The sequence below is a fragment of the Lytechinus variegatus genome, chromosome 3 (genome assembly GCF_018143015.1).
Source record: "Lytechinus variegatus isolate NC3 chromosome 3, Lvar_3.0, whole genome shotgun sequence".
NCBI classification, from domain to species: Eukaryota; Metazoa; Echinodermata; class Echinoidea; order Temnopleuroida; family Toxopneustidae; genus Lytechinus; species Lytechinus variegatus.
Window position 1 is genome coordinate 70,372,735 of NC_054742.1, and position 12,326 is coordinate 70,385,060.

The window sequence follows — 12,326 nt, forward strand, 5'->3', positions numbered from 1 at the left end:
CTCATATCCACCTCTTGTGCCACTCTATTAAATATCACCATGGTTACAAAGGGGACAAGAGCCAAATAATCGAAACGTCATCAATTTGGGACTATAAGCTCTTCAATGAATGTTTTCTAACACGTGGAATCTCAGCTATCCACTCAAATTCATTCAATGTGTTCAATGAATAGCCCTCCTCACCGCTCATGAACTATCCACATGGTATAGCGATGTAGTTTTGACCTTTGTACCTTATAGTGCACAATGCACTTAAAGATACCTTTGTCAAATCGCCCGCATTCTCTTGACTTGTGACATTGAGCCTGCATGCTCTTCACATAAGAGTTGCAGATCTCATATACACATATTTTTAGAAGTTACGTTTAAGCCAGTGGACAAATCAGCCATTAGTTCTATACCTTGTCTGGTAGGACCTATCAGTGGATAGAATAATAATGGATTTACATGATGAAGCAAGGATGGCCCACAATAGCACCTCAACATCTAGCCAGCATCATGGTCGTTACTACTCCGCAAGTGTTCCCACCAGCACCGGTCGTCTTAAATCGTATCCCGTCCGGGTGCCCACGAACTCGCCCCATGATACCACCAGTACATCTCCTCCAGGATCCCCCATAGCTCCTTCGACGTCGTACATGGTATCACCAAGGCGGTCGTTGTCCATCAGTGTCGGCGATTCCGGTGCACATCGGTTTCGTAACGACTCGGGCACCTCCCAAGCCCTTTACCGGACCCCTCCCTTGGTAATACGATCTCGCCGGAGCTCATTCAGCACTACCAACCTCACCCTGCACCCACCCAGTTCCCGCCACAAGGGTGTGGCACCACCACCCAAAAGGACATTATGGCAGCTGACACGCAACAGCAGCATCCAGTTCGGATTAGAGGTCTGTTACGCGACCGAAACGGCCATGGTCACGCCCATCTTGCTACAACTTGGCCTTCCGACCAAACTTTATGGGATCGCCTTTTTCTTGGCACCCATATTTGGGTTCTTGATGAACCCCTTTATAGGAACTACCAGTGATAGATGCATGTGTTCTTGGGGAAGAAGGAGACCTTTTATCTTAGCTCTTGGTATCGGAACGTTACTGGGTGTATCACTCTACCTTAATGGAGGAGACATAGGTGCCTTGATTGGAAACAATAAATCACGAGGTATGGAATTTTTTATACAATAAAAGACATAATTATGTAGATGAATTAGCATCAGGCCCTTTTTACGTTTTCTAATACAATGATAAAATACATGATGCATGATAAACTTAAAATTTGTTTTTATGTTAAGTTTTTTTTATTAGGTAATATGACGAGTACATAGCTGTTTCAGTTTTTCAACTACTTTACAAAATATAATTATTCCCTCATCTGCATTACGATATGATTGTTGTTTGGTTGATGATTACTATTTCATGAAAATGCTTGATTGATGACGGGATTGATGATATGCATTGTTATGCTGTCTGACTGATAAGATATTTTTTCATCGACGGCCTATCCAAAGGCGGATCCAGGGGGGCGAGGTCCCCCCCCCCCTATTGGCGGAGCCAAAGAGGGGGAAAATAAACAAAAGCAAAAGAAGGGGAAAGAAAGGAGGGAAAAAAGAGGAAAAATAAGAGGAGGGCCGAGTGAATAAAACAAGGTCAGGTGACTCAAGACTTGGAAAATGATTATAAATATATTTCATTTCACTATATGAAATTCTCGCTCGCGCTTCGCGCTCGTATAGCCTGTTCGATGAGATACATATCTTGCTCAATAGGCTGATATGTAGCTTAAAATATCAAGTTTTGAAGTCAATATACAATTACAATTCGGACACCGAGCTTTCATTATTAAGTTTGATTTACAAATTATTTTTTAAGTGCTTTATAAAATGTCCGTTTTATTGTGTGAATAGCATTTGCAGCTTTTTTGTGTTGTGCGCTCGCATTATTTGATTTGCCAAGTAGGCCTACATAATATCTTTGTTTATTCCATAAGATTCTTTATATATCAATTCTGTAACAAACTACTTAAAATCCCCCTTTTATGACAGTTTTTCAAAAACATTGTCTCGCGATTTGCGCTATAGCATTATTGTTGAAAATATACCAACTCATAAATCCTAATCATGATTACAAAAGTGCTTAGAATATCAAGTTTTCAGGCCTAAATGTTAACAGATTTCACTCACTCATTAGGCTTATAACGTTGATAAATATAATAAAATTTTCGTGAATTCTTAATATCTAAATTGCCCCTTTTTCAGAAAGGAATATCGACAATTCATATCGCGATATCTTCATATCTTAGGAAGAGGAATAGGAAGATAGTTATCACGATGACAAAATGTCCTTAGGCCTTGAATGTCCAGGTCCTAGGTCAAAATAATAATAATAATATCAGCTCGCGCTTCACACCATTTATTAAGTGCTATCCACATCCACTTCATAATTCCCCATACACAGTGCTTTAGATTAAAATTATAATTATCTAAAATCAAATTATTCTAAAATTATCCAGTTTCAGATCAGAATATACAAAACTTTTTCTGCTCGCGCTTTGCGCTCGCAATATTAGTGTAGAAAGATACCAAATTACCAATCCTTTTCCATGATTTACAAAACATGAATAGTGTCCCATTTTTAGGTCTGAAATCTCAATTTTTCTGCTCGTGCTTCGCGCTCGCATCAATATTGTTTTGTTTTATACTTATACCGTTAGTGATTATAAAAAGTGCTTAGAATGTCATTTTTGGGGTCGGAATGTCAACAAAAAATCAGCTCGCGCTTCGCGCCGGCATTATTCAATAGTTGAGAGATCGTCTTCATGGCTGACTGCAAAACGTCCTTAACAGGTCCCTTTCCGATAAAGCCAGAACCCATATTAAAAATTCGGCTCGTGTTTCGCGCTCGCAGTTATCTAGTTACAGACGCATCTTGTTCAGGTTTACAAACATTGCCCAGAATATTCAATTTTCAGGACAAAAAACATGAAATTCCAAAAAAAATCCAGCTTGCGCTCCGCGCTCGCACTATTTAAATAGGGCTTATGAAATTATTACACTTTTTAATGTTGTTTTATAAGAATAAAGCTAAGAAATATCTGTTAGGACAACGGCGTTTTGCCCCACCCTCAATTTTTCACGACCAAGAAAAAGAAAGAGAAAAGGATAAGGGTGAAGTATAGGCGTATTATTTTCCAAATGTTAAGTCAAAATCTATCACAAACTTTGATTTTTTAATAAAATATCAAAATTTTTGCTCACTTGCTTCGCTCTTCGCAATTTCTTAATAATTTTACGCGATACGCTGTATTGAGCCCCCTCCAATTTTTGTTGCTCATACCATTCAACCCCAAACCCATTCAAAGAAACAAAAATCAAATTTGGCGGCCGATCGGGGAGAATATGGGTGAATTTTCGCCCCACTCCCCATCGGCGGGAGCTGGATCCGCCCCTGGGCCTATCGGCATGAACACTTCTTTATTCATGGAGCGATTGAGAGATTATTATTATGGCTATGAAGCATATTCGATGCAAAACATCAGGGTATAATTTCTCACCTCTCCAAAAAAATAAATAAAAAGTAAATACTGTCTGTTAATTTGAATATTATTAAATTTATGTTAGTAATGATATGAGTTACCGAAAGAAATTTGCTGGCTGTTTGTCATGAGGGGGAATTATTTGATTATCGAATATAACAATAATAATTTCTTCTTTTAAAACTTTTTACTCCAAGGAGGATGCAAATGAATGAAATATGCTTATGTATCTGAAATGAAAGATAAAGGTATACATTAAGACTATGTTCGGTATAGATTCGTAGCAATGAAATACAGTTTAAAGGAGGGCTTGATCGAATTGTTTTTATCGATCTTATCGGATCTTACTGATCTTTGGCCAAATTAACGCGACTGGTTTTGTTTGGCTTTGATCCAGTGTGGGTATAGGGGGTACATAGAGTTTAAATTGTCACTAGCTTGTGAGTTAATCGAGTGTTGACTTTTGCTGTAATCTAAGGAGTTCGCTTGTTCCATGAGATTTTGGCAAATTAAACAAAGGGTACAGTCATCGCATGAGACTGAATTTACCGTAATGAGACTACTCTTAATTTTACCTGCATACAACAAGCGTATAACATATTTAAGGCCGCCCACCTTACTACTAGCCCACGATTCGATTTTGGAACAAATCGAATTTTGCACAATTTCTGAAAATATAAATAAAAAATATATTTTCATTTGAGGTTTAAGTTAGCTGAAAGAATAATAATATAACAAGTTTTTTATGATTGTCGGTCTTTATTTTGGAGTAAAGGCCAAATTAGTCTCAAATCGTGCATGGCCAATCGTAAGATGACGTCATTACTATGTATATTGAATTCGCTTTTATTCTAATAAGAATGCCAGCATGGTCACAGATTTGGACATAGGTATTCATACGATGATTTAGAACATTACACAGTAAGATATTCCATGTCTCTGTAGAAAATGAATAGAAACTGGTAAGAAAAAGACTAAAGGGGGAGGTAAAATTAAAATCTGCTGAAGCGTCTTGTAAAATGAGATTTAATTTACACTTCAAGTCAGTTCTGCAAAATCTGCGTCTTTGCTTAATTGCAAAATATAATTTTGCAAGAAAACCCGTTTTTATTTATTTCATATGCTGCTGCAAACTTTCATGCAGGCCTCAACAAGTATTCTTTCTCAAGAGGGCGCTCGCGACTTTATTTCTTAGTCTTCTTGAACTTGAGCACCTCCACCTGCATGCAAGTACCCCTTTGAGAGCCATGATAAAAAATATAAGTGTGTCCAACCCCTGTTGAAAGTCACAGAATATATTTTTATGGGAATAATAATGTCGTTCATAGTTACACAACTGAGGACTTCCCTCCTTTTTTTTGCCTGTCAATTTTCTCGGGAGACTGTGCCCCTCTTTTTTTTCTTTTTTTTTGGTTGAAAATCCTGGATCCGCCCCTGCATTAAACATATTCGTCAGTCATTATTTAATACAATTCGTTTATCAACATCAAATTTTGATCAGATAATCTCTGGGGTATCGTGATAACATTAATCGGAGTGGTCATTCTGGACATCAGCGCTGATTCATCTGATGGACCTTCCAGGGCGTATCTCATCGATGTCTGTGACCTCGAGGATGTCAACACTGGTCTCAACCTCAGAGCCGTGCTCGGTGGTAGGTTGGGTGTTCTTTTTTTCATTTATGGCATTTGAAGTACATGTATTCCATAATCGCGGAAATTTTAAGGCAGTACTATATTTCCGTAACCGTTCCGCGGCCCCGTTTACTATTCGAATTTACGCCTGGACAAGTGGTTTAAAGGCAGGGGTTTAAAAAATAAATAAAATAAGATAAAAAAAAACAGAAATGAGAGGGGCATCCGAGGCCATATCCTTGGGGGCCTTGGATTGATGTTACCTCTGAAAAGGACATTTAAACAACAAAATGGGTGCTTGGAAAATTATTGGGGCGCACTATGCATAGTTGAAAAGATGTAACAGAGAATTTTGATGCAGCCTGCTGTCCCATTCCAACACTATAGCCCCTTTTACACCTTCACGGAAGCAACACGGATCATCCCGGATTGTCAATCCGGGGTCATCCGTGTACAGTCCGGGCCTACCGTGTACACTCCGGCTACTCATCCGGCGCCATCCTTGATGTACCGGCATGTCCGGGAGAAAAATTGAACATGTTCAGTAACATCCGTGATCATCTGGGTATTCCGTGTTGGCTCCGGGAGCATATCAAACAGGATGCCTATTGCTACGTTGCCTATCCTTGTAGACTCCGTACTTTTCCGTACGTATCCGTGTTAATAACCAGTTAACTCCGTACTCACTCCGGGAATGCTAGGAAAATACAAATTTGGCACCCCGGATCATCACGGACTGAGATCCGTGATGATCCGTGTTGCATCCGTCAAGGTGTAAAAGGGGCTTAACTCTGCCTAACTATCTTCTAGATAATATATTCCCCTTCCTGCATGTCCTTTGTATATAGCGTATGATTCATAGGCATGACAATACTAAGCTCGACGAAATACCTATACTTCCAGTGGCAGACAGAGGTAAATTATCCCATTCTTATTTTGACAGGTATCGGTGGCGGCCTGGGTTACATAGCCAACGGCATCGACTGGACATCGACGTCGCTTGCGAAGGCACTAGGAGGGCAGCTTCGTGTCGTCTTTGTCCTCAACGTCATCATCTACTCCATCTGTCTCGTACTGAACTTGACCAGCATCCCCGAAACGCCTCTGGAGAAGTCATCCAAGGACGCGAATGCCGACAAGATGACGGTGAAGAATGACGAGAATGAGAACGATGGCGACGTTGGTGAGACATCGCCGCTCGTAGCCGGTCGTTCGAGCAGGAGCTCGTATCATTCGGAGTCGAGAACCGGTCGCTTTCATCGTACCAGTTCGGAGGATGATGGTTCGTATTCGCCGTTGAAGGACGGGTCAAGAAGGCACGGAGGATTGGGGGTACGATCCCCCGATGACCATTATCATCATCCCACTGCACTGCCCCAGATAGGAGGTAAGAGTGATCGTCTACAAAATACTGTTAATGATGGGGCTCTTGATGGATCTGTAGGGGAAGGCGGGGTAAGTTGTGACAGTTTTTGCTTTTTGCATGTTAGAATTGATATGATTAATAATCTTGTCGAAATAAGTACCTTGCCTTGAAATTTAATTCTTCTGAAATATTTTCCACCTATATATAACTTTCTATCCCCACACTGAAAGTCATCGTGACCTTGGAAAAAAACGATGTCAAATGGCTCAACTTGCCCCATATATGGGGTAAGTTTGAGCCACCTTCTGGGGTAAGTTGAGCCACAAAAACTATGTACAAATTGTATGGGGGAAGAACCAGCATGTCAATTTTTTGTTTAAAGACTTTTCACTTGCTAATTCTCTATAAATACTAACATCCTGTAAAAGGAAAAGAGCAATCATGTAAATTTGCTCCTTTCAGCCTGCATTTCAATCGATTTTTATGGTTTGTTTGTTTTTTAAGATACATTACCATAGGAATTACCATGGCTCAACTTGCCCCATGCTGTTTGGCTCAACTTACCCCAGTCCGAACTTAGTGCGATAATTTTGTATCCACACATTTATTATGCATCCATCATATAAAAGACTATGACAAGAATGAAGATCCATACCTGGACTAATAATGTTGTTATCATGTCTTTATTATATCTAAAGACGTGTGTGTTTATAAAGCACTTATCTATTTCACACTCTTTTTTACTTTTTTGGCTGAAATTCATATTTTTCCCTCTAAAAAAAACTTTTTGTTTCAGAGTTGGAATAATGTGGTGGGGTTAGGGGTTATGCTATGGGTCATCAATACATGACACCACCACATTGTCTGACTCATTCATTATTGGCCTGGGGTGGTGGCTCAACTTGCCCCTATGCTCAACTTACCCCGCCTTCCCCTAGCTATCACCATTCTTTCCACAATTTGTGCAAATATCAAGAGCAGATAGTGCAAACCAATATTCAACGTGTTCAAGGCAGTTGATAATGCGACGAATAGTATTCCAATCCTCAGCACTGTCAGCAGGTGCATCAAATATCATTTGGCATCTTGACAGTCATAGTCCATTGGTGTCTAGATGTTTTTATTCCTGTGCATAAGTAGCAATGAGTATAATAATAAACTTTAACAAACTGATATGAGGACATTAGAAGACGTATATGATCCAGGACAAAGTTAGGGTTTGGATTTGGCTAATTATTTTCCAAATTGAGGGCCATTTGTCATAATCGCAACAGTATTATGGTATATTATAGATCAATCAGTTCCCTGTCCATGCAATGCAGAGAAATGAAAATATATCTTACATGTTTCTTTACCATTTCTGTTCTCCAATGTTATTTTCTCATCCACAGAGGATGAGAGCATTGAGGATAATGATGGAGAGCCGGCCTCGGTCCTTGCTCTTTTGAAGTCGATTTTGCACATGCCCACCGAGCTCCGCTGTCTTTGTCTTAACCATTATTTCGGATGGGCTGGCATGGTGACCGTCCTACTCTTCTTCACAGATTTCGTCGGCCAGGCAGTGTATAACGGTATGTACCATCTTTCAAGAAGGAGGTGTACGTGAGGTTGGAAAGACATAGGTGTGAAGGATGGTGTCGAAAAAAGGCCAGCGTGATGAACGTGGGTTGTCATCAAACTCCTGTACTTCGACAACATTATTGTTAGGTGGATGGTTTTCAATTGATCTCGGCAAAAACGTACAATGCTTACATTGACCAATTTCAGAAGCGAAACGGCATAGCCGTCTTGATAAAACTCCGCAATCATTTGGAAATATGCATGATCTTAACGTGAGAAAATGACTACAGAAAGAATCTTAACGTGAGAAAAGACTACAGAAAACAAAAGGTCACGATTGCCGGTAACTGATATTAAAAATCAGAAAAGGGAAAGCGTCGACACCATGTGCTGGAAGATGTTCTCAGATCGCAGTAATGGAATTTTCATTTTATAAAATGGTTCTGAAAAATCGGAAGTAAGATCTTGTACCTACGTGAATCTCTTTTGTTGTATTCCATTTGTAACTTAATCCATCACTTTCAAAATAATAATAATAGTCTAGGAGGTCCATATGCATTCGTGGTTGATCAGTAATTTTTTTTAACTCCCCCGTGAATTAAATTCTTTAATTTTTCTGAGTAAAATCTACCGTTTTACTTATACGATGAGATACGAAGCAATATGCATATACCAAATACCTCCTTCCCACTGTAGTGCGATTGGCCTTTCGTAACTTTCGTTCAAGCGAAAATTCTTGAACCATTCATTTTTTTCTGCAATCAATACGAGTGTCCAGACTTATCTGATACGATCTTATACGTTCTGATATACGATCATTACGATCGTTACGCGAATCTTGACGGTAGAACTGGGTTTATCATTATTGTATCCACTGATTAACAGGTGATCCGACTGCTCCCGAAGGCTCTAGTGCATACAACTCATACCATGAAGGAGTCAAGATGGGATGCTGGGGAATGGCCGTCTTTGCCTTTTCATCGTCTTTATCGGCAAGTAAGTTTTGGGTGTGATGAATTCTGGCATTACAACATGTAACATAATTATAATAGGGTAGGTCCAATTGTTGATGCAAAATCGACATGGACCTACATGCATCACTTTGATCCGATATCTGTTATAATAAACGCTGAAGATTTACATTATGACCAATGTTTCAAATTAAAAAGTTTGAACCTGAACAAAGTGATGAGACATCCAAGGGCGTAGGCTAGGGTGCACTGGGTCCACCCTTCCGCTGAGGTAGAGGAGTTCCTACACTGGCAAAACGAAATGTGTACCCCATCTTCTGCTTTTAACTGCTGATTTTCCAAACTTTAGTTCCACCTTCCCAAGATGTGCACCGCCCTCAATATCACTTTAGTTCCACCTCCCCATGCTCAAACCAGCCTACGTGACCCTTGACATCGAATTTGCATTCAACATCGAGTTTCAACCCCCTTCTCATGTTCTCATGTTTCCATCTCTTTTCCAGTATTCTTCATGAAGGTGGACCACATACTCAGCAACCGTACTCTGTACGTCTTTGGTCAGCTTTGTTTCGCTGTGTGTGCTGGACTCATGGCGGTCCTGGTCCGGTACGAGTATGCTGTCCTTACGTTCTGTTTTGGGTTCGGCGTCCAGTTTACCACTCTCATGACGGTCCCTTTCAACATCCTAGCAGAGTTTCACGATTGCGATTCGGTGAGTCTTCATCAGAAGATTGGTTCACTGTCGGTGTATCCGGGGTGGTATTTCAGGGGAGGGGTTCTGTTGAATTCTAGAGATATGTGCATAAGTCTAGAAATTGGAACAACTAAAAATCATATAAAAGGCTCCACCAAAATGAGATGGCTTTCGACTTTTTCGATTCGGCAGTCGACAGTAGGCACCCGATCGTTATCATAGACATACCACTTCGAATTCTTGCTGGACGGAGTTTGTGGAATGGCATACAATTCTTAAAAACAGGGCATTTATCATAACGCAACCATCTTTTCTTGATTAAGTTTCAAAATTCCATTGAACATTTAAGTTTCAAAATGTCATTAACATAAAGTCAGTTCTGGCGCTCAACAAACAGACAAGATTAAGGCCGCCCCTTCATTGGTGTAAGGCTCACGGTTCAATTTTACTTTCTGGGGCATGCCTGTCACATTTTTGTAACATAATTCTAATCAAAATCTGGCATTTCTGTGCATGGTAAAACTTGATGGAGATCTACAAAACTTTAGATAGTCCATCATCACCAAGCTCCTTTCTCATATTCATTTTTTCTTTACAGTATAAGAATCCCAAGGGAGGAGTAAAACGGGGTCTAGGCACCGATGTCGCGTGTCTGTGTTGTCAGCTCTTCCTAGCTCAGATCACTGTGTCGGCCATCATGGGACCTTTGGTTAGTGCTATCGGATCTCACGTCACTGTAGTCATCTTCGCCTCCATCATGGGATTCATCGCCTCGCTGTTGTCGGCTTTACTTGTTATTTACAAGGTATGTAGGCCTGCGGTTTTTTTTTCCAGTCGTTCATTTGCGGGTCTGTATATATGAGAAATTTCAGCTCGCACTTCGCGCTAGCACTATTAAGCGAGATATGTAACCTGTTACAAAGTGGTTAAAATATTCCGTTTTCAGGGCTGAATATCATAATGTCAGGTCGCGCTTCGCACTTGCAATATCTGATTGGTGAGACACAATAATCCTTTAAAGACCACTTTTCAACTTCGCGCTCGCATTAGGTCTGCTTTTATAAAGGCGATATGTACGCTTCCTCTTGATCATGATATACAAAATAGATGGAAATTTTTCAATTTCTGCGGTCTAGATTTTCAACATTTCAGCTAGAGCTTAGTCAGTTATTATTTTAGAAAGGGGTTGTCAGGATAATGATATATAACTTTTACAGTAGTTGGAAAGGCGAAAATGTATTGCAGCCCCCCCCCCCCTCCCCGTGCACGCCCAAGTTCGGAGTGACGCTAGTGGAACGATCCGAGGGTTGTACATCGAAGCAAGCATAGTTCCGAGGAAGGGACGGGATACAGGGGAAACGTTTGACCCTTTTCTCGTCAGAACGTACAAACATGACAAAATAGCCCTGATTACAAATCGTGAAAATTTAAATGGTGTTATGCTTCGTTATGGCTATTTAATTACATGAAAATGTATAGTTTTGTTCGTAAGACTGTATACATTCTATCCAAGAACAGACTGTAGATAACTCGAGATTTATACAAGGGCAAATTTGACGCGATATACACAAAAATGAAACGGTGGTTTGTCTTGATATACAGAAGTGAAATGTCCTGCATAGCAATACCATTTTTTTTTTCATTCTATTAAATTGTGTTTGATTGGTTTGATTAAGGGAGATAAAATAACATTTTTTTCTGAACGTAGATAATGCAGTTAATCAATGATATCGTATACTTTTATTTTTCAGCCTCTACCACCAAAAGTGAAAGAAAATACTTCCGTTCAAGAACGGTGCTGACAAGTCGCAGAATCCTTATAGAATCTCCTTTTTCCAGACTGCAGTTATTTCTCGTAAATAAACGAAAAATATCAGTATTAAAGTAGCCTGTATCCACATTAATGATATTTGGATCTGAGCAGTTCCCTGATTAGAAAATAAGAGTTTTTTTTTTACAAGATTAATCAGACAATGTGTTCTATACCTACGCATTACTATTTATCATAATGGTGATGAAATCTACGAGCAATAATCATGATGATAAGAGTAATAATGGTAAGATGACGAGCAAGGTCATTATATCATTGCAACAATATATAGAATATCTGAACTCTGTTATCGGCTTGGAAATACCCCTCATTGAAATCCAATATTTACTTAAAGTGATTGGTCAACATTGGTTTGACTTTTAAAAAATCTGAGCTAGAAGGTCACACTTGTCACCTGTGTCTGTGATATGTTACAAAAATGAAGCCCAGAAAAAAATTGCGTTCAAAAATAATTATTTAGTGCTTCAAAAATTGAAATATAAAGTGACCGGAAACACCATCTTAATTTCATCCCATACACTTATGTGTACTATTTAGGTGTCTATAAGACGCCTATTTACAAAATCGGGGTTTGCCTTGTAGTTATAGCTTTTCATTCTCAATAATGGTTGTTTTCAGGGTTTATTAGTTCTAATACATGCACTTGTACACATGTTTCATCTTGGTTTGAGAATTTTTTAAATCGGCTGCTCACAAAGTTAAACAATACCTTTAATGTATAATTTGAGTCTCTGAACTA

General features: G+C 39.5%; 1 protein-coding gene across 1 annotated transcript; it reads left to right on the forward strand.

The window, feature by feature from the left end:
- Window positions 1-378: 378 nt before the first annotated feature.
- Window positions 379-11,635, forward strand: LOC121411825 (proton-associated sugar transporter A-like). Its single transcript, XM_041604697.1, has 8 exons — window positions 379-1,161; window positions 5,033-5,185; window positions 6,109-6,552; window positions 7,923-8,102; window positions 8,977-9,087; window positions 9,566-9,774; window positions 10,355-10,561; window positions 11,508-11,635. Exons 1-8 carry the CDS (start codon window positions 438-440, stop codon window positions 11,556-11,558), a joined length of 2,079 nt encoding a protein of 692 aa, XP_041460631.1. The 5' UTR covers window positions 379-437; the 3' UTR covers window positions 11,559-11,635.
- Window positions 11,636-12,326: the final 691 nt, after the last annotated feature.

Coding starts and splice junctions, on each gene's coding strand:
- LOC121411825 (XM_041604697.1), top strand. CDS start 438: ATGGATTTACATGATGAAGCAAGGATGGCCCACAATAGCACCTCAACA. Junction 1,162..5,032: donor TGGAAACAATAAATCACGAG/GTATGGAATTTT, acceptor AATTTTGATCAG/ATAATCTCTGGGGTATCGTG. Junction 9,088..9,565: donor TTCATCGTCTTTATCGGCAA/GTAAGTTTTGGG, acceptor TCTCTTTTCCAG/TATTCTTCATGAAGGTGGAC.